At 40.8% G+C, this 22,552-nt stretch overlaps 1 protein-coding gene across 1 annotated transcript in view; it reads right to left on the reverse strand.

Moving 5' to 3' along the window:
• The window catches only part of SLIT3 (slit guidance ligand 3), a 790,143-nt gene that overhangs the window by 352,409 nt on the left and 415,182 nt on the right, over positions 1-22,552 (reverse strand). The window contains exon 5 of the mRNA XM_074960679.1: positions 2,403-2,474. Coding sequence (XP_074816780.1) covers positions 2,403-2,474 — 72 coding nt within the window. The remainder of the gene's footprint in view (positions 1-2,402; positions 2,475-22,552) is intronic.

A 22,552-nucleotide genomic window follows, 5' to 3' on the forward strand; every position in this document is an offset into this window, starting at 1 on the left:
GGTGGGCCATTTCCAGCAGTTGACAAGAATGTCGGGGGGGGGGAGGGCAGGGGGAGATAAACATAGGGAAATAGTTTTACTTTGTGTTATGACCCATCTACTCCCAGTCTTTATTCAAGCCTAAGTTAATTGTATCCAGTTTGCAAATTAATTCCAATTCAGCAGTCTCTAGTTGGAGTCTGCTTTTGAAGTTTTTTTTGTTGACGAATTGTCACTTTTAGGTCTGTAATCGAGTGACCAAAGAGATTGAAGTGTTCTCCAACTGGTTTTTGAATGTTTTCTTCAACAAAAAAACTTCAAAAACAGACTCCAATGAGAGATTGCTGAATTGGAATTAATTTACAAACTGGATACAATTAACTTAGGCTTGAATAAAGACTGGGAGTGGATGGGTCATTACACAAAGTAGAACTATTTCCCCATGTTTATTCCCCCCCCCCCCCGCCCTGCTGTTCCTCTGACGTTCTTGTCAACTGCTGGAAATGGCCCACCTTGATTATCACGACAAAAGGTTTCCCCGCCCCCCCGCTCTCCTGCTGGTAATAGCTCACCTTACCCTGATCACTCTCCTTACAGTGTGTATGGTAACACCCATTGTTTCATGTTCTCGATGTATATAAATCTCCCCACTGTATTTTCCACTGAATGCATCCGATGAAGTGAGCTGTAGCTCACGAAAGCTTATGCTCAGCTAAATTTGTTAGTCTCTAAAGTGCCACAAGTCCTCCTTTTCTTTTTGCGGATACAGACTAACACGGCTGCCACTCTGAAACCTAGCATAAGGCAGTGCAGCACAGATGGCCTTTAGATAAGGTGCAGCCATGGGAAGGTAGAATAAGAAATCTTTACATAATCATATTCCTTTGTTGTATGTTTAGAGAAAGCCAAGGGCCAAACTAATTTAAGGTAATTGTATTACCACAAACAAACAGATTTTACCCTTAAATGGCATTCATTAGAAACACAGGACAGGAATGCAAATGGCAGAAAGAAAATAAACCTGTTCATCAAGTTAATTTCTTCTGCCTAGCAAAAGTCATACCATTTTTTCACTTTCTTTACTCTGAAATTTGTGGTGGATCTATTTAGCTCTGACCTATGCTCTGTAATATAATTACCTTTACTCTTTGAATGAAGCTGTGGGATGAAGAACAAACACACAACTTCAGCTAACATCGTGATGCTGGTCCCTTTCAACTTCTCACTGATCTATTCTACTGTTTCCTTTGACTCATACACTTTAGCACATAGTTTGTAATTTACCCAAATTTTGCAGGGTAAGATTATGCATTGTTGGCATAGTAGGGTCTCCCAATTTAAGAATATAATCTGCACATCTGTCTTTGTTCAGAACTGCTACTGATGGATGGGAATTGTTTGTGTGTACCGTGGGGAGCATATATGTTCTTTGACTGTAACCTCTTTTTAGGTGCAGGGACCATCTTTCTATGTGTGCTACATAGAGCTGAGCCCACATCTGATGCTCAAATAAATAATAGCAGTAGTGCAAAGAACATAAGAATGTAACAACTTAAGAAAGGCCATACTGGGACAAATCAACGGTCCATCTAGCCCAGTATCCTGTCTTCCAATAGTGGCCAGTGCCAGATGCTTCAGAGGGAATCAGCAGAACAGGGCAATTTATCAAGTGGTCCACCCCTTGTAGTCCAGTCCCAGCTTCTGGCAGTCAGAGGTTTAGGGACACTCAGAGCATGGGTTGCATCCCTGATCATCCTAGCTAATAGCCACTAATGGACCTATCCTCCATGAACTTACCCATTTCTTCTTTGAACTCAGTTATATTTTTGGCCTTCACAATCCCTTGGCAAAAAGTTCCACAGGTTGATGTTGAAGTGTGTGAAGGAGCACTTCCACACGTGTGTTTCAGACCTACTATCAATTTCATCAGGTGATCCCTGATTCTTGTGAAGGGATGAATAAAACTTCCTTATTCACTTTCTCCACAACATTCGTGATTTTATAGACCTCTATCGTATCCCCACTTAGTCGTCTCTTTTCTAAACAACAATCCAGTCTTTTTAATCTCTCCTCACATTGAAGCCATTCCATATCTAATCATTTTAGTCCCCCTTCTCCAATTCTTATCTTTTTTAAGACAGGGTGACCAGAATTGTATGCAGTATTCAAGGTGTGCATGTATCATGGATTTAAATAGTGGCATTATGATATACTCTGTCTTATTACCACCTATCCCTTTCCTGATAGTTGGTAATATTCTGTTAGCTTTTTTGACTGCTGCTGCTGCACATTGAGCAGATGTTTTCAGAGAACTATCCAAGATGACAGCAAGATCTTTTTCTTCTGTGGTAGGGTAACAGCTAATTTAGACCCCGTCATGTTGAATAGACTTCACAACAAACACCAAATAAAGCATCACTTACAAGTTCTTCACATCAGTAATTCCTCGAAAGGCCTTCCTTGGGATTCCTTGAATTTGGTTTTCACTTAGATCTCTAAACAAGGGAAGAGGAAAAACACATCATATTAACAAAGAGAACACATTTCCCTAAACTGCATTGAGATAACAGAATATAACCAGTTTGGCAACTCCAGACTTGCTCGACTTTGGCAAAGAAATCCCACTATTTCCTTTATAAAAAAAAAAAAAAAAAGTGGTGGCATTTGTTAAAAATGGCTGTACAAGTAACAGAACTTCCACCACATCTCTAAATGTGTTTTTTTATGGGCTGTCATATCAATCAGTGCGTGTGAATCACTACCACGATATTTGCAGCACGAAAGTGCACCTCAGCTTTGTAATCTTTTAATTTTGGTGCAAGTGCAGCTTTTTCCCATTTCTCCTGTGACCTGGTATTAATCTACCTGTTTAAAAAGCAAAATAAAATTGATACATTATCTTAACAACATTTTAAAATGCTGGGCTTTCCTATGATCAGATCATCAATTTAGGTTGACATTGATAGCTTAACTAGGGTCTGGATGAACAGAATCATAGAATCAAAAAATTTACTCAAATTAAATGCAAAATAAAACAAATACAAATTTGACTGGTTTTGCTCAGAAGGCATTGTGCTGCATATCAGTTAGAAAGATGACATTTTTAACCTGCAGTACAACACTTTAAGATGTGTTCTTCGCAGATCACTCTCAAATTTCTTTGCCCTTAAAGTGTTACAGAACTTTTGTAAGTTAGACTTTTAAGATTTGCATTAGAGGTGGCACAGGCAGAGTGCCAATACTTCAGGTTGCCCAACTTCTAATATAGGTTTGTCTACACATCTGCTGCGAGCATGTTTCATGGCTGGGGTCGACAGACTTGCTCAAGTGGCTCTTGTGTTAGCGCACTAAAAATAGCCATGTGGACGCTCTGGTTCAGGCTGGAGCTTGGGTTCTGACGCCTCCAGAAAGGGGTGAACTTCAGAGCCAAAGCTCCAGCCCAAGCCTGGACATCAAAACATCTGCATAGCTACTTTTATCATGCTAGCCTGAGCCCCGCTGGCATAAGTCTGTTGACCTGGGCTGTGATACTCACTCCCAGTTGCAGTGTAGACATACCTTATAAAAACCCATATTCATTTGCTTATTATTTTGCCAAACTATATCAGTTTGTGTTGAAATTATTAATGCTGGGTGCCTGCCTAAGGCTGAAATTCTGAGGGATCTTTCAGTTAAAATTGTTCAACCACTTACAGGAACAAGATTAGGGGAAAATAAGTGTTTTCCACATGATTAAAAATTCTTACAACTGTTTTGTTGAGACGGTCCAGAGCCTCTAGGCTTACGAGCAACAAGCTGGAAATACGGAAGGGGTCCTCTACTGTCAGAGATTTGGATGTCCAGAAAAATTCACCCAAATGTGGCTAAGCCATGAACCTCTGAAAACTACCATTCACACATTCTCAGGAGAGGTTTGTTAAGAGCCTGGCAGCTACATTCTCTGAAGGTTCGATCTGCCTGGAGCATGCTCCCTTCCCTCACAGCTATTACATGCAACTGGACAGTCCATGCACTATCTCCAGACCATGACTGAAGTTGGCTCATCCCGGGAACATGGGGCTGAGCAAGACTTCCCTGTGAGATTGCTCCTTCTGGTAATGGGCGCTGGCATTGAGAGAAGGAGACTATCTCTCTGGTACTCACAATGCTCCCCATGCTGGCACCCAATCAGCAAGGAGAAAGAGGCAACTTGATTCAAATGCAAAGAAACAAAATGGGGCAGGGTGGGGTGGGGGGAGAGATTAGGAGCAAGATGAATAGGAACAGGGGAGGCGAGGGGTGGGTGAGGAAAGGAATGGGAGGGAGGGGATGGGGAAAGGTCAGAAGCAAAGGGATTGGAAGAAGATAGGAGCAAAGGGAGAAGGAAACATGGCCAGGACAGCATAGAATCTGTAGTATCAGTTTGCGTGTTCATTATGTTGTGTTAAAACATTCGTTATGATAAAAGGAATTTGCCCTGGCATGAGACCAGAAGTCTGGTTTTCAAACGATTATTAAAAAGGTAAGTGACAGCAAACACAAGGCATGCCACCAGATATCTTTTTCTTTCAATAAATTGTGTATTGCTGTGAGATCCCAATCCATTCTCCACCAAATTGACTTTATTGAACCTCAGTCTTGGAATCAGAGCATTTCACAAAAGCCCATGCTGACGTTCCAGGTCAAGCCATGTCACAGAGGGCTTTCTTCTGTTTGCCGTCAGGCGGGCAGAGAGAGAGAGAGAAAGAAAAGAGGGTGGGGGGCTATGTCCTTGACATCAGACTAATTCAATTTATACCAGTCATCTAGTCTACACCAAATTCTTGTAGTAGACAATTGTTCACTCAGACTCTCCCCATTGAAAACATGTTGTTGTATACAAGAGACTCTTTTTCAAGCTAGATCCAAATTCCTTCCCAATTTGTCTGCCACTGATCTATGAGGCAACCCTTCCTCCCCCTCTCCTTTCTTCTGCTGCTTGCCAATGACAAAAAATCAGTTGTTTGAGGATGGTCCTTCATCCAAGACAAACAAATCTGCAACCACTATAGATAGAAGAACAAAGCAAAGGATTTCACAACACCTCCCCTAGAACAATTGGCTTTGGTGTGTGAAAGACACATGAGAGAGCTATTGATGCTGGTAAAAGAGTGGCAAAGTGTGATTAAGATGTGAAAAAAGAAATAAGGGTTGAAAGCAAGAGAAGGACACAGACCAAAATAAAAAGGGCTTGGAGTAGTGAAATTATGAAACCAAAATCAAATACATCCAGGAAAAAAAAACTTAATTCATACTTTAATGTTTTGTTCAAGATTTTTATTATGCATTGCCCCAAATCACCTTCAAACACAAAACCCTGGTTTCAAGCAATTCTTCTAACAACATTACGGACTAACCAGGCTAATTTATGCTATTACCTTCTGCTTTCTCCCCATGTCTAAGCCTTTTTCTTCAGACAAGTAAAAACAGGAGACTGTAGGAAATTCATCCATTTTCTACGACAATCTGCTTGTAAATTGTATTAATTTTATTTTCCATTGAGGCTCTCCTCTGGCTAACAATACTGCCTCTATAAATCTCTAGGATTGTGTATTGATTTCATAAATACCTCCAGTGATCTGACAAACTGACAGCTTTAATGGTGTTACTGATGCAGCATAGAGAAAAAGTTCAGTGTTGCATGCTTCATTTTATGTAACTGCCCTTTCACAATTATAAGCTTGCCTTTTTGAGATAGTTACTAATAGTGTGTTTATCTCTGCTTGATAGCAATATGCCAAATTATTGTTAAGCACCTTTCATAAGCCAGTAAACCACCACCAGATCCATCCAAAACACTTTACAAAATCTGTCTATAATGTATAGACGCTGAGTTCTAGCCAATTGGTGTCACAGTTTATTTCGTTTCATTTTTGTCAGTCTCCACTGCTGTTTTGTTCCGTAGTGAAGGAAGCATCAAAAGCTCTCCTGTGAATATTAACCCAAAACAAAAACTAGCAAACAAAAAAATGAATTATTTGTTAGCAGAAACTATGGAAAAATAGATAAAATAAACAATCACAAAATAAAAGATTGATTAGAATTTTGGAATAAAAATAACAAATACATTATTGATCATAATGCAGTCCTGAATCCTTACACAGTAGTTTTTATCCACCTATCTCAAAGAGTGTAACAGAGGATATGAACCAAAGTCTCTAATTTATAATTTATCACCAAGGAAGTTAAGTGGAATGAATTTAATCTTTAGACAAACAAAAACAAAAAACAACCCACACAGTGTAGACAACAGATACGGCCCATCAAATGTCACTCAGTGTGACGGTTTGTGAACTCTAAGATGTGCTATTAAGCCTCTGAAAGCCAGCTATTAAACATCGTATCCTCAATGGGCCATCTCAGAGAGAAAGCAGCAAGACCAAAACCTTAGTGTTTCTGCAGGTAACAGGAAAAAACTAGTTAGGAGAATGAGGTGCTTCCCTTAGATCAAGGGAGGAGCGTCTCGACATGAATTCTGTCCTGTACAGGGGTCTTTGATATCCAGGTTGTTTAGGAGACAAGGTCCTGGACTGCATGAGATAGGAATTCAGAGGGGACAAGAACACAGCCAGGACTTGCTCCTGGGACATGTAAGATTGTTTTTGGCCTTGTGTATACAATGAAGGAGTGCACACCAGTGGGCTGTGAATTCTAAATGTGCACCAAGGTGTCATGCACTAACTGGCCTATGCAGACCCTGCTGGTGCATACAAAATATTCCTGAGTGTGCATTGATGTAGTCCTGTTCAAACAGTATATTAACACACACTAGGGAACTTTTAATGCATACCAGCAGGGTCTACATGAACCAGCTAGTGCATGACACATTGGTGTGCACAAGAATTTACCTCCTCCTGACAAGCACTCCCACACTGAGTAAACAAGACCTTGGTCTGTAACTGAACTATTTGGGTTAGATTATGAGATGTATACATTTAGATGTGTTAAGCAAATTGTTTCTTTTTGTTTTACTCCACCTTCTCTGTTTTTAATAGATCTTGGTTTATTGGGAGATATACTATTGCATGTGAAAGTTTCACCAGTCAATCCTCAAAGACAGTGGTTCTCAACCAAGGGTACGCGTACCCCTGGGAGTACACAGAGGTCTTCCAGGAGGTACATCAGCTCATCTAGATATTTGCCTAGTTTTACAACAGGCTATGTAAAAAACACAAGCAAAGTCAGTATAAACTACAGGCAATGACATGTTTATACTGCTATATATACTATACACGGAAATGTGAGTACAATATTTATATTCCAATTGATTTATAATTATATGATAAAAATGAGAAAGTAAGCAATTTTTCAGTAATAGTGTGCTGACGCTTTTGTATTTCTATGTCTGATTTTGTAAGCAACTGAGTTGAGGTGAAACTTGGGGGTACACAAGACAAATCAGACTCCTGCAAGGGGTCTGGAAAGGTTGAAAGCTACTGCTCAAGGAAACAAACTCTGCAACTTTGAAGGAAAATTGAGGAAGAGTAAAGAGTTACTGGAGCCAAATCTCTCCCTACCACTCAACTTTAATCTTGTCATCAGGGCATGGGCAAAGCCATCTTTTCTCAGCAAAGGGTGTTGCTAAATGCTGAGTCAGATGTGCAAGGGGAGAAACCATGAAACCAAGGAAGCGACAAAGGTTGACCCTAGGGTTAGGTAACTAACAGCTTTTACCAACATTAATTCTAGCAACACACCCTGGAGGAACTCAGGTATTCTCCTTGTTTCGCAGATGGGAAAATAGAGGCACAATATAAAGCAGCTTGGCTAAGGTGCACAATGACTCAGAGGCACAGCAGCTAGCTGACCAAATCCAGAAGTCTAGACTAGACTCAACACTTGGCATGTGTCAATAAGTTTTTATTTTTTATTTTACTCATAATTTATTAAAATGCTTTTGGCACAGATTTACTCTATTTGTAAGCATAATGCTTCACCCAGCTTGAAATAGGAAATGCAAGCGCTTTAATAAAAGGGTTGGGGAAAACAAAAACAAAAAAACCCACTAGCATCACTAAGTGGCTCTATAGCCTTGACTAAAGTGCTGTTTTCTAGGTTCCTGCTTTAACACTCCCTGGTGCATCCAAAGTGAGATTTCAAGTGCCTTCCACAGCAACAGACATCAGGTCTACTTTTTTTTAAATTTACTTGCCAACAATGGAAGAATAAAATAAATCAGTTAATTGAAACACTGGCTCTACACAAACTCACATGACAAGATTCTCAATTGAAGATCTAAAAAAAAAAATCTAACCAGCTGCTTAAAAAGTATCATTTCCGTTACAATGTCATTGTAAAACAGATGCATGCTGATGAAAATCACATACATTGACCTGCGTGGGTTTTCCCTCTCCATTTTGTTATTTTAATTCTTTGCATGCCGAAGAGTCACCTGCCAACCTTTTCTTGTATGTGCAGACCCTAACATTAAAAAGACTCATTTTCAACAGAGAACTGAGAAGAAATTGTATTGATAAATATTTATTTAATGCGGCTCTTTTATGATTCCTCTTTCTAAGCTGGAATGAAGGACACCACAGAATACAGTAATATTTAATAAAGCATTTGATTTGCTTCTTCTGCCTAGAATGCATAGTTTAGATATGCACACACGCTAAGTGTATGTCTACACTACAGTTAGACACCCACGGCTGATCCTTGCTAGCTGACTCCTGCTCTTGGGGCTTGGGCTGTGGGCTGTTTAATGGCTGGGTAGTCTTGCAGGTTTATGTTGCAATCTGGGACCCTCACACCTCACAGGGTCCTAGAGCTCAGCCTCCAGCCACAGCCTGAATGTCTACACTGCAATTAAACAGCCCTGCAACCTGAGGCCCACGAGCCCAAGTCAGCTGGCACAGGTTTTTAGTTGTGTAGACATACTTCAAGACTTAAAAAGTCATCAAGAGTACATGGCCCTCAGCCCAACATACATCTTTTGTGATTTGTTACTGAGTGTAAATTGTGGCACCTTAGAGACTAACCAGTTTATTTGAGCATGAGCTTTCGTGAGCTACAGCTCACTTCATCGGATGTAGCTCACGAAAGCTCATGCTCAAATAAACTGGTTAGTCTCTAAGGTGCCACAAGTACTCCTTTTCTTTTTTCTTTTTACGAATACAGACTAACACGGCTGTTACTCTGAAACCTGAGTGTAAATTGAATCATGAAGTTCCAATACATCTAAAAAGAAGGAAAAATCTGGGTTACTTGAGATGGTTCCTTAAAATATTTTTTTTAGTTTTATCCACAATCTCATTGTTCCATTGCAATAAGGCAGTGAAGCCTACATACAATGACACTTTTAGATTGCTGAAATAAAAACCTGAGCCAAACCTAGACTGACTGGACTGTAGGTGGGCTTGATAGTGCAAATTAACTAATTCATCCCATGGGCAATCCACTTGCTTTATTCATAAGGATCACAAAGATTACAGCGGTTGGCTGTATTTCTCAGTGCAAATGATACCGCGTGCTGGCTTTCACAAAGCATTTCCGGTTTTTGATACAAGTAAATGGAACAGATGAAACTCAGAAGAACCCACCCCCCTCTATACTCTATATTCTTTCCCAGGCTGCATTCTGCAAGTTGAGAGGAAATCTGCCTTCTCATCTCCTGTATGATAGTGGCAGAAAGAGGGAGAGAAAAAGCTGCCACTATCACGTCCTCCTTGGCTGAATAAAGGTATAAGAGAAAATGGCCATGGAAAAGTGAATCCAGAAAAGCAACACAAAGAAAATACATTTTTGAGTACTTCTGGTTCAATATATTGAGTAGAGTTTGTCTTGACATTTTTCTTTCTGTTTTCATTCAATATTTTTATTTTATGAAAATGTTCTCACCAGTTCCAACATTACATACTCTGATAATGAGCAATAGCTGCACAATATGTAAATATCATGACATTTTTGTAATTCAGGGAATCAATACAGTGCACTGGTATTAAAGCTTCCCTGATAAATGGGGTGAAATTCATGATTGTGTGTGTGTGTGAGAATTATAGTGTTAGTAGATTACAAAAGCAAGAATTAACTGTATCCAGATGTACCATTCTTATCTGGTTAATAATCAGCCATTTCGGATATTTGTTTGCTTATTTGTGTTTGTTGTAAAAGCAAACTCTTTAGTTTTTGTGCAGGCAAAGATCTGCTAAATGTTTGTGACCATTATCAGAAAATTTTTCTTTACATTCCAGACTAGAGACAGGCTGATCTAGCTTGGAAAAGGTCAAGTACTTCTATAACTTGCTCATGCGATTTGTATAATTCTGAAATACTTTTATATTGTACATCATGTTTCACATAAACACCATCCCAAAATGCCCTAGGGTACACCTACACTGCAATTAGGCGCCTGCAGCTGGCCCTTGCCAGCTGACTTGAGCTCGCAGGGGTTGGGCTGCAAGGCTGTTTCATTGCACTGTAGACTTCCAGGTTTAGGATGAAGCCTGGGCTCTAGGACCCTGTAGGGTGGGAGGGTTCCAGAGCTCAGGCTGCTGACCAAGCCCCAACATCTACACTGCACTGAAACAGCCCCTTAGCCCAAGCCCCGTGAGCCTGAATCAGCTGGCCCGGGCCAGCCAGGGGGTTTTAATTGCAGTGTAAACATACCCTCAGAGTAAACAATGCATTTATGGAGTTAAACAGTTACAGATGGACAAAAATTAAATAGAATAATCAAGAGAGAAAAGGTACGATCTCAGAACACACATAATAATACAAGATGTGAATCAGCCAGTGGACAAAGATACAGAAAGGCTCTTTCAGAAGGCAGAAGCTGCAGAGAAGAGAGTTCTTGTACCCAGAGTGTCCAGATTATGAGAGAATAGAAAGGCCAATGCTAGTCAAGTGAATGGACTGCCGAGGGGGGAGGGAAGGGGTAATGGAAGAGAAGGAAAGACACTGGGGAGGAAAAGGGAGAGACGTTTGCTTGGTTACAACTGTAACAAGTGTTTCAAAAACAAAGATTGACCATTCTTTGCCTGTGGCCGCTACAGCCTCAGGGAAGTCTTGGCATCTCCTGAAGATTTTATTAGTCTGCAATAGACCAACGTACTTCAAATACAGTCTAAATCAAAACCATAATCAACCCGGGCACCATCACAACAGTTCCAGCATGCACCACCATGGGCTCCATTCTAAGTGCTGCAGATTCTTCTTGTTCGTCAGCCAAATCCAGATTAGAGGCTAGAGCACTGCTGCTCTGACACCCTGCAGCCTGACTGGCCTCCTTCTCTCCCGCACTGCAACAGAACCCTTCCAGGTGTAAGAAGGGAAACAGAAGATTCCAGTCCTTTTTTGTGATGAGTCAGAGAGAACCGTGCGTGAATGGAGAGATTACTGACTCAGAAGATGAGTGGATGAGTCAGGAGAGTTGGGTAGCAAGTGAATGGTGTGGTGGGTTTCTGATGCACCTGGAGCAAACAGGTGCAAAGTGTACATTTGCAAGAAGATCCATCTGTGTGAGATACATACACACAAGCCCAATCATCAAGGTCACATGATACAAATGATGAGGTGTCTGTGCTGATGTTTATGGTATGGATGATTCAGCAGATTTTTCCTGGCTGGATATATTTTTCATGATAATTTCTGCAAGGCTGAAATAAAATTTAGAACTTTTAACAGATTGATGGTGTTATTGTATAAACATTACTATTAACAAATTTTCTAACTCCCATATGAGCAGGCAATGTTACCCCAATTTCATAGGTCAGTTAAAAATCCCATAGCCAGCTCTTTAGAATGAGTCATATGCTCTTGGCCCCTGTCCTGTAGGTATGTCAGATTTATTTCTGGCATGCAGCATTTTCCAGCTTGGAACAGCAATTAAGGCCAACTTTGCTTACTGCGACTGCAGTATGAGTGACCCAGGGCAAACCCGGAACTCATGTCAGCTCCTCTACGATCAGTGAAACACAATGATTCTATGATACTACTAGATGTCAAGCAAAAAAGATAATACTGAAGCATAATGAAGGAGCAATTGCACCTGTCTTCATGTTTTAAGAAAGTATGTAAGAGGCTAACTGCTGATGTGGTTACATGACAAGATCTTAAGTAGTACAATATTGTGACCGTTACTTTGTGGAAGCAGCAAGCATTATAGTGTCACTTCGGCTTTGATGGAAGGCAGACAAAACTTGCCGCCACGGCCGTAGAGAAAGCACAGACATCAGCAGTGACTCAGATGTATAAGACAAGAGTGGGTTCTCTCTGAGTTGTACACTGAACAATTAAAGATTCTTGTTATTCTTACTAAAAATAATACTGCTGGAGAGCAACACTCTCTAGGAAACTACTGAGAAAGCCCCATTCTGAAAAAAAGAGAGAGACTATAGCTGCAAGCTACCTAATAGAAACATTGTGACACTTTTGCAAATACATAGACATGCGCTGCTACTCATGTACTACTGCTAAACCAAAAAAAAGAACAGCACCTTAGAGACTAACAAATTTAGTTGTGCATAAGCTTTCGTGGGCTACAGCCCACTTCATCAGATGCATAGAATGGAACATACAGTAAGAAGATACATATACACACACACAGAACATGAAAAGGTAGAGTAAGAGGCTAATTAATTAATATGAGCTATTATTAGCATGAGAAAAAAACTTTTGTAGTGATAATCAAGATGGCCCATTTAGACAGTTGACAAGAAGGTGTGAGAATACTTAACATGGGGAAATAGATTCAATGTGTGTAATGACCCCGCCACTCCAAGTCTTTATTCAAACCCAAGTTAATGGTATCTAGTTTGCATATTAATTCAAGCTCAGCAGTTTCTCCTTGGAGTCTGGTTTTGAAGCTTTTCTGTTGCAAAATTGCAACCTTTAAATCTGTTACTGAGTGGCCAGAGAGGTTAAACCAGCAGCTGGAGGATGCACACTAGTATTTCTTCATTGCTGTTGGTTCTATTGTGGCACAATTGATATTGGCTCTATACTCGACATTCACACAACACTCTACAAAGCATAAACCCAAGGCAGCACACAAGTGCATTCTTTAAGGACTGGAATACTGAATATATACTGAGTTTAGAGGTGGGGGAAGGGATTAACATACAGCCAAGTAAAGACAAATTAAAGGTGCCTATCCTTTTTTCAGCAACAGCCTTCTCCTGCTCCAAGGTCAAATTTAAAAAAATCATTATTTAATAAAAATCTTTACCCAGGGTTCCATTCCCACAAAGGCTTACACGCATGCCTAATTTTACACAGTGGGCAGTGTAGTTAATGGGACCACTAAGCACATAATGTTAGAGTTTAGTAAAGCCACTCTAGAGTATTAAAAGTGCAATATTTTAATTTTAATTTGCTTTACACCAGTTATAGGACTTATTGATTTTTTTGTATTTTGCTCATTTCAACCACAAAAAATATCACTTGGTTTCGCTGCCCACTTCTTGTGCACTAAGTAAAATGCTGCAAATGTTTGGGCTACTGATACTGCAGAGGAATCTCCGATGCACCCAAGACAAAAATCAATTAAATTTAAAATCTACCAAAATATTTGTCTCATGAGTTCTTGGAAAGTATTTTTTATTTTGTTAATTTTAAGTAAATGTCAGTAAACTACACAATGATGTCCCTTTTAGGAACCATATTTGTTCTACTTCATTGGCTTTTATAGTTATTCATGAAGTTCTCCCTACCCTTCTCCTCAAATACTACAATAGCAATGAACGCTGGTGAGATAATACTTTGTGCAGCTCAGTCCTTTTAAAGCAACCAGAAATATAACTTGTATATTTTGTTACCTGTTAACCTCTGACAATTTACACACACACCCACACCCCCCCGCAAATGTATACTTTCACTTTCAATCTATTTCTCTTAACATCCAACTTCAGTGAATGCTCAGGAGCAGGAATAGACCATTACCAAAAAACACTGGACTCTTATTTATTCACATAGTGGGAAGTGCTTTAAATAAATGGAGAACTGCCCCAAAGAGATTACACAGACCCTGACCAATAAGAAGAACCTTCTCTAGGCTACTTCGTTTTCATGCTAGTTACATCCAAGCCTTATCTATCATTAGGGTGACCAGATGTCCCGATTTTAGACGGACAATCCCAATTTTTGTGTCTTTCTTATACAGGCTCCTATTACCCCCCACCCCCATCCCGATTTTTCACATTTGCTGTCTAGTCACCCTATCTATCATGGCAAGAGGGACTTTCCAGTAGCAAAATGGTACACGGTAGTTTTTTTATGTGAACTTTAATAGGAATTTATCCTATTAAGTAAATCTCTTTTATTAGTGATTTAGGCACTGCCATATGTTTGCAATAGAGTCACTGTCAAAGCAAGATGAAATCAGGCGTATGTCCTAGTTACAAATCACTGATTTCTATTAATGCATTTCCATCACACAGCTTCCTTTGTCCAAGCAAGATTACAACATAGCTACCTAGTCAAAGTGAACCACATTTAGCTCAATGAGCTAGGACCAATGTACTGACATCAATGGAAGGAGAAATAATTTCCCAACACTTTCTAATTACTAAGAAATAGTCCATTGCTGGGGGAACAGTAAGAATTTACCGGTCTCTTGCTGCCTTTATGATATTAAAATTTAATAAAGAAAGGAAAACCAACATAGGTGCTTTAAGTCCTGCTTTCTTTCTCAAGATCATTAAAGGAGTAATATTTATACTATTCAGATGTTTTACTGAATTCTATTAGGAAAAAAAGCCTGCACTCACAACAAATTCTAAATATAAGTCGCTCTACTTTGATCTACATGGAACAAAATAATACCTCATAAAGCACAGATTGTATGATTCCCTTAAAGGAAACAAATTAAAAGATGTTTCATATCTTTTTTTATATTGATCATTCTTTACTTTTAGAAAATAAGCAGAGGTATGAAATGTTAGGGTAAAGAAATATGTCAAATATTAAAATTCAACTGTGTCACCCTTGCAAATCTAATTAGGGGCCCAGTTAGGAGCAGGGCTGGACCTTTAAATATCCTTCGTTAAGTGTGTTAGTTTTTATGAAGTTAGCACTGAAATTTTATCAGCAAAGAAAACTGTGCACTTTCATGATATCCTCCACAGAAATACAGCTCCTGAGTCAGCCATGCCCAGTACATATAAAATATTCTTTTTTAGTATGGACTAATCGAACCATAATATTATTTCCTAATGTGGATTTAATCCTGAGTCCTGTAAACCTTGAATCATGAGACTAGTGTCTTTGAGATCATAGGAGTAAGAAGTATTTGCAAGAGTCACAATCTGCAGACTAGACCTCTTTGATCATCGACTTTTCAGGGGAGAGCCTATCATTTACTTTGTATGTAAAACCAACATGCAAGTCTCTGGGGTTGTAAAAAAGAAAATAAATACTTAGTTATAGTGGATGTAGGGTTGAGAGGCATCTGGTTTTCAACCAGAATGCGTGGTTGAAAAGGGACACTGGCAGCTCCAGTCGGCACCACCAATTCGGCCGGTCAACAGTGCAGCGGGGGCCTGAGGCTAAGGCAGGCTCCCTGCCTGCCCTAGCTCCATGCAGCTCCCAGAAGTGGCTGCCAGGTCCCTGCAGTCCCTAGACGCATGGGCAGTCAGGGAGGCTCCGTGCGCTGCCCCCACCCTGAGGGCCGGATCCACAGTTCCCATTGGCTGGGAACCGTGACCAGGGGGAGCTGCGGGGGTGGTGCCTGCGGGCGCGAGGGCAATATGCTGAGCCTCACTAGCTGCCCATGCATCTAGGCGCTGCAGGGACCTGGTGGCTGCTTCCCGGGAGCCACAGAAAGTGCCACCATGACCCCGCACTCCGAACCCTCTCTCATACCCCAACCCCCTACCCCAGCCCTCCTGCACCCAAACTCCCTCCCGGAACCCACAGCTCCCCAACATCCTGTCCCAGTCCCCTCCTGCACCCCAAACCCCTCATCCCCGGCCCCACCCCAGAGCCCACACCCCCAGCTGGAGCCCTTATCCCCGCCCCCCACACCCCAAACCCCTGCCCCAGCCTGGTGAAAGTGAGCGAGGGTGGGGGAAAGTGAACGACGGAGGGAGGGGGGATAGAGCAAGAGGGGGAAAGGTCTCGGAGAAAGGGCATGGCAGGGGTGGGGCCTTGGGGAAGGGGTGTTCGGTTTTGTGCAATTAGAAAGTTGGCAACCCTAAGTGGACACCTTGTACAGTGCAATTAGCTACAGCTAAATTCCATTTATTATGGTGAAGCAGAAACGACTCAAATTATTTTAATGCTGCCATGTGAAGAACAAAATTCTGGTTGGAGTTTGTCTGTTTATCACAAAGCTATTCTGTGGCAAAAAGGGCATCAATAGGAGAGGGTTCCACAACAGCCCAATGTTATTACCCGTTATGTAACAGAATTATTTAAAATCAGATGATAACCTATAATACCTTTTTCTGAAATATCTCAAGTGAACCCTGCAGATTAGCACAGGGAAGTGCCAGGGAAATTACGTTAGAAAAGGGTTTTTGTATCTTGCCTCTGATTTTGTTCATACTATCTTTAGATTCTTATTCCAAGACCAGAAGAGACCACCAGATCATCCAGTTTGTCCGCCTGTATATCACAGGCCACAAACACCATGCAGCACCCACACACTAAACACAACACCCAAAATTAGATCAACGTATTACAGCTGCAGGAGACTGAACTGTTTTAACAGGAGAGACTGAGGTGCAGCAACGCCTGAGGCCCCTGCAAAGGCAGGTAATTAATTGAGATAATCTCAGCAAGTGACCCGCACACTATGCAGCAGAGGCAAGTGAAAACCTCCCAAGGTCACTGCCAATCTGCCCTGGGAGAAACTTCCTTCCTAACCCTACATACGATGATCAGTTAGACCCTGAGAATATGAACAAGAACCATACAGGTAAGACGGGAGAGAGAGTGCTCAGAGCCACCTCAGAGCGCTGCTCCACCCCATCCAATGTCTTCTCTCCAGCTGTGGCCACCCATGATACTTCAGAGAAAGGGAATGATAAACTAAACAAAACCAGAACACCACGGGGAGGAGAGGGGGGAGGCGGGAGAATCCCTTCCTGACTCCTCCAGTGACCAGCTGAAGCCCTGAGGCATGACCTCTTGTGAACACAAGATAAAAACAGCATGTCCCCGCAAGGGCTGTTGATCCCTGCCACCCACCATCACAAACAATCCTGTCATACAATCCCACTCATAAATTTGTCCAGCTTCTATTTTTTTCTCTCTCGTGACTCTACCTTTACATTTTACCGGCTGTGAATCACTTAGTTCCTGAAAGCTTTTGAGAAATACTGAATGTGTAACTAGATATAGTTCGTACTGTAAGGGGAAGGACTGTGTTTGGGGAGGGCAAAGCACATAGTGGATGCTAGTGGAAACAATTAATACCAAATATGAAATGGTATTTAACTACAAACCTTTCAAACATTTTTGTATTTTTAATCATGCGTTCCATGTGGAGATAATATTTAGGCTTATTAGACCAAGATGTATGATCTCATGTGGTTTATCCTGTTGGGGGTATTCTCATAAAAAATAACTGTATAAGGAAGAGATTCTGCTTTCATATGCCAGACGACATGAATTCAACCCTGAGCCTCATATACTACTCAATTACACCCGTTGTAATACAGAGGAGAATCAGGCCTAACATCTGTGCACTCATCACTGAGGCTGCATGAACTTTACAAGCCTCATTCCAATATTTTCCCATACATAAGATCAAAGATTCATTGAACCGTTACCTCATTCATTCTCTTTCAAAATTACAGAGGCAGGCACAAACACCTTGATAATTCCATTAGACAGAAACTCACAGAAAGTTTATCACTCAATACCTCTTGTCTTTTTTTGTTAACTATAAGGTGTGGTGGAAAAGATTTTCAGTGTGGTATATATTATAGTATACTACAAAGAGATAGGTGCTCTTTTATCTTGATAAGGATGTCTGAATGCTAACCATCCATTGTGTTAATGCTTCTCAAAATAGTTCCTCTTTCAGCTTGCACATGTGTTTAAAATAATCATAGAATTGGAAGGGACCTCGAGAGGTCATCTAGTCCAGTTCCCTGCACTCATGGCAGGGCTAAGGATTATCTGGACCACCCCTGACAGGTGTTTGTCTAACCTGCCCTTAAAAATCTCCAATGATGGAGATTCCACAACCTCCCCAGGTAATTCATTCCAGTGCTTAATCACCTGGGCAGTTAGGAAGTTTTTCCTAATGTCCAACCTAAACTGCCCTTTCTGCAATTTAAGCCCATTGCTTCTAGTCCAATCCTCAGAGGTTAAAGAGAACAATTTTTCCTCCCTGCTCCTTGTAACAACGTTTTATATACTTGAAAAAAGTGTTATGTCCCCTCTCACTCTTCTCTTCTCCAGACTAACCAAACCCAGTTTTTTCAAAAGCGGCAAAGAGTCCTGTGGCACCTTATAGACTAACAGACGTATTGGAGCATATGCTTTCATGGGTGAATACCCACTTCATCAGATGCATGTGACGAAGTGGGTATTCACCCACAAAAGCTTATGCTCCAATACGTCTGTTAGTCTTTAAGGTGCCACAGGACTCTGCCGCTTTTACAGATCCAGACTAACATGGCTACCCCTCTGATACTTGACACCAATTTTTTCAATATCTCCTCTTGTCTTCTAGACCTTTATTCATTTTTGTTGCTCTTCTCTGGACTTTCTCCAATTTGTCCACATCTTTCCTGAAATGTGGTGCCCAGAACTGGACACAATACTCCAGCTGAGGCCTAATCAGCACAGAGTAGAGCGGAAGAATTATTTCTCGTGTCTTACTTGCAACACTCCTGCTAATACATCCCAAAATGATGTTTGCTTTTTTTGCAACAGTGTTACATTGTTGATACGTATTTAGCTTGTGGTCTACTATGACCCCCAGATCCCTTTCTGCAATACTCCTTCCCAGGCAATCATTTCCCATTTTGTATGTGTGCAACTGATAGTTCCTTCCTAAATGGAGTACTTTGCATTTGTTCTTATGGAATTTCATCCTATTTACTTCAGACCATTCCTCCAGTTTGTTCAGATAATTCTGAATATTAATCTTTCAAAGCACTTGCAACCCCTCCCAACTTGGTATCATCCACAAACTTTATAAGCGTACTCTCTATACCATTATCTAAACCACTGATGAAGATATTGAACCGGACCAGAACTGATCCCTGCGGGACCCCACTCAATATACCCTTCCAGTTTGACTGTGAACCACTGATAACTACTGTCTGGGAATGGTTTTCCAACCAGTTTTGCACCCACCTTATAGTAGCACCATCTAGGTTGTATTACGCTAGTTCAGGGGTGGCCAACCTGTGGCTCCAGAGCCACATGTGGCTCTTCAGAAGTTACTATGTGGCTCCTTGTACAGGCACCAACTTTCCAATGTGCCAGGGGTGCTCACGGCTCAACCCCTGGCTCTGCCACAGGCCCTGCCCCCACTCCACCCCTTCCCACCCCTCCTCCCACCCCCTCCCCCTCGCTCTTCCCCCTCCCCCCAAGAGCCTCCTGCATGCCACGAAGCAGCTGATCAGGAGGGAGGGAGGGGGAGGTGCTGATCAGCAGAGCTGCCCCTGGGCAGGAGGCGCTGGGAGCCGCGGGGGGAGCTGATGAAGGGCTGCTGACATATTACTGTGGCTCTTTGGCAATGTACATTGGTAAATTCTGGCTCCTTCTCAGCCTGGCCACCCCTGCCCTAGTTTATGAGAAGGTAATGCAAGACAGTATCAGAAACCTTACTAAAGTCAAGATATACCACATCTACCACTTCCCCAGTATCCACAAGCTTGTTACCCTGTAAAGAAAGCTATCAGGTTGGTTTGACATGATTTGTTCTTGACAAATCCATGCTGATTGTTACTTATCTTATTATCTTCTAGGCACTTGCAAACTGCTTGCTTAATTATTTGTTCCATTACCTTTCTGGGTACTGAAGTTAAGCTGACTGGTCTGCGATTCCCCGGGTTGTCCTTATTCCCCTTTTTATAGATTGGCACTATATTTGCCCTTTTCCAGTCCTCTAGAATCTCTCCCGTCTTCCATGACTTTTCAAAAATAATCTCCTCATTCAGTTCCTTGTGTATTCTAGGATGTATTTCATCAGGCGCTGGTGACTTGAAGGCATCTAACTTGTGTAAGTCATATTTTAACTTATTCTTTCCCTATTTTAGCCTTTGATCCTACCTCATTTTCATTTTGACAGGTTTCAGAGTAGCAGCCGTGTTAGTCTGTATTCACAAAAAGAAAAGGAGTACTTGTGGTACCTTAGAGACTAACCAATTTATTTGAGCATAAGCTTTCGTGAGCTACAGCTCACTTCATTGGATGTAGCTCACGAAAGCTTACGCGCAAATAAATTGGTTAGTCTCTAAGGTGCCACAAGTACTCCTTTTCTTTTTGCTCATTTTCATTGGCATTCACTATGTTAGAGGTCCAAGAGCTAATAATGCATTTCTAATGCACTTCTCCAAAACTGCAACAGGTAGGTAGCAAACTTAACTGTGACCATTTCACCAAAGCAACTGAGAGTTTGCACTAGGTTTTCTCTGCAGTCAGACGTGATAGCTTAATAGTGGTGAAACTGGGTGAAAAAAAAAGTTTTATTGAATATTCTGCTACTTTAATGCTTTGGTAGTGCTTCTATTCAGGAGATATAGTAATATTTAGGGAATGAAGTAAGGTACACGGAAAATTAAGGCAAGCTATCCAAACATTTGCAACACTCCCAGAACTAACTTCCTTGCCATTTATGCACATAGCAAGTCTAGCTTGCAACTGATGCCTGAGCATTCAGTTGCTTATATGAAAAGCTATGTGAGGGAAAGAGGGGACAAAGATTAGACACACACAAAAGTATGAAATAAATCAAATATTATTCCACTATGAAAGTCTTGCTTCCACTTTGTCTCTACTGCACAGTTAAGACTCCACTTTTAAATTGGATTCAATAGTTCACACTAGGGTTCCACTCCCCTAACACACACACACACTAATTGAAGGAAGATGTATGTCCATATTATTTAAAACAACAAGAAAAGGCTTTTGTGACACATTTCAAGCTTTAGTCCTGAAGAAGACAAGGAGCAAGGGCACTACTCTGATTAATCAGCAAATGTCTTGCTTCAGCACTCTGCAAGAGGATTTATTTACATAAAGCCACTTCCAGAAATGAACTCTACTTTCCTCTGAGTCACTGTCAAACATGTTACTGGATTTCAGATTGACAATGTCAGCTCAGAAAATTAAATTAAGCATAAAAGAAGCTAAGGGCTGAGTGGGGAGAGGGAGAAGGCCCCTCTGTGTGACAGACTCCAAGAGGGAAGCAGGAGAAGTCCACATGTTCCTGTTTCGTCTTTCTATATTATAAGAAACAACAGGAGAATCACAAAGATCATCCAGTCCCAAAGCAATTCGATGTCATCATCCCTGGATGGGTTTGAATTTCAGTACCAATGTCAATTTAACTTCCACTCTAGCTACGTGAGCCTACAAAAAACTACTCATACCAACAGTTCTTGGCTTTTAATTAGCAAAATCCCTAAAGTTAAGAACAAAACTGGCAAACGACCAGCTTTAGTGGCTAGTCAGTCAGTCAAGAGGTCCCGCATATAAACAGCAGAAAGGATTGAATGGTTCAAAAGAAAACCAGAGTGTATATAACTGAATAGTTCATTTTACCTTCAAATACACTCTTCTGCACTTGGAAAGAAAAATATTCTGCAAATGCAAAGCACCCCAGATACCAGATCCTTAGGTGCTAGCCACTTCTAATTGAACAATTTAAGCAGTATTATAGCTGTTTGAGGCAACTTTTAGCCTATTTTGGTAGTCAGTCAGAGAGTAAAACTTCTGAGCTGAAGAAATTATCCCAGAATATTCTTTCAATAAAATCAGTGCAACTTTAAAGAGACTCAAAATTATTTTCTAGTGTTCACCCAAGAAGTAAACTAATTTAATAGGAGCCGTGTTCTCTAAGGTTTGGAAGCAAGGTACCTAGTAGCATAGCTACTCCAAAGATTCAGTATTGTATAATTTTGTCTTCTACATTGTGTTTGTTCTGTAGCACACTTTTTGTCCTCATAAAAATTTTGAATAGTTTATAATTGGCTCTCTCATCTTATTTAAACATTCAATAATTGAAACTAAACATTTTTAAGATCTTCTGGCTATTGAGAAGTATGTTTCTACTGTAAATATTACCTTTTACTATTATTTTTCTCTTTTAAGTATTTAGTTCAAATATTGAACATACACTTATATGACATTGGAAGTTTTCATTCAGCTATATATTATCACACCTTTATTTCCAGCTACTCATCTTGAAAGATAATAGTTAAGGGACAAACTGGAGGATAGCTCAGTCAGCTGTAAGGAGAAAATAAATGAATTAAGGTTGAAATGGTCAACGTTTCCAATGCCAACTATCTACTCTCCTGGCCAAACTGGGCGTTAAAGGAATTTCTGCACTACTGCTCTATATTTCAGTTTTTAAAAAAAGTAGAATTATTCAAAGAAGCTGCTCTTACTGGAGCTCTGACACAATCACTCACCTCTTTTGAGAATC

Source organism: Natator depressus, chromosome 8 (genome assembly GCF_965152275.1).
Source record: "Natator depressus isolate rNatDep1 chromosome 8, rNatDep2.hap1, whole genome shotgun sequence".
Classification (NCBI taxonomy): domain Eukaryota; kingdom Metazoa; phylum Chordata; order Testudines; family Cheloniidae; genus Natator; species Natator depressus.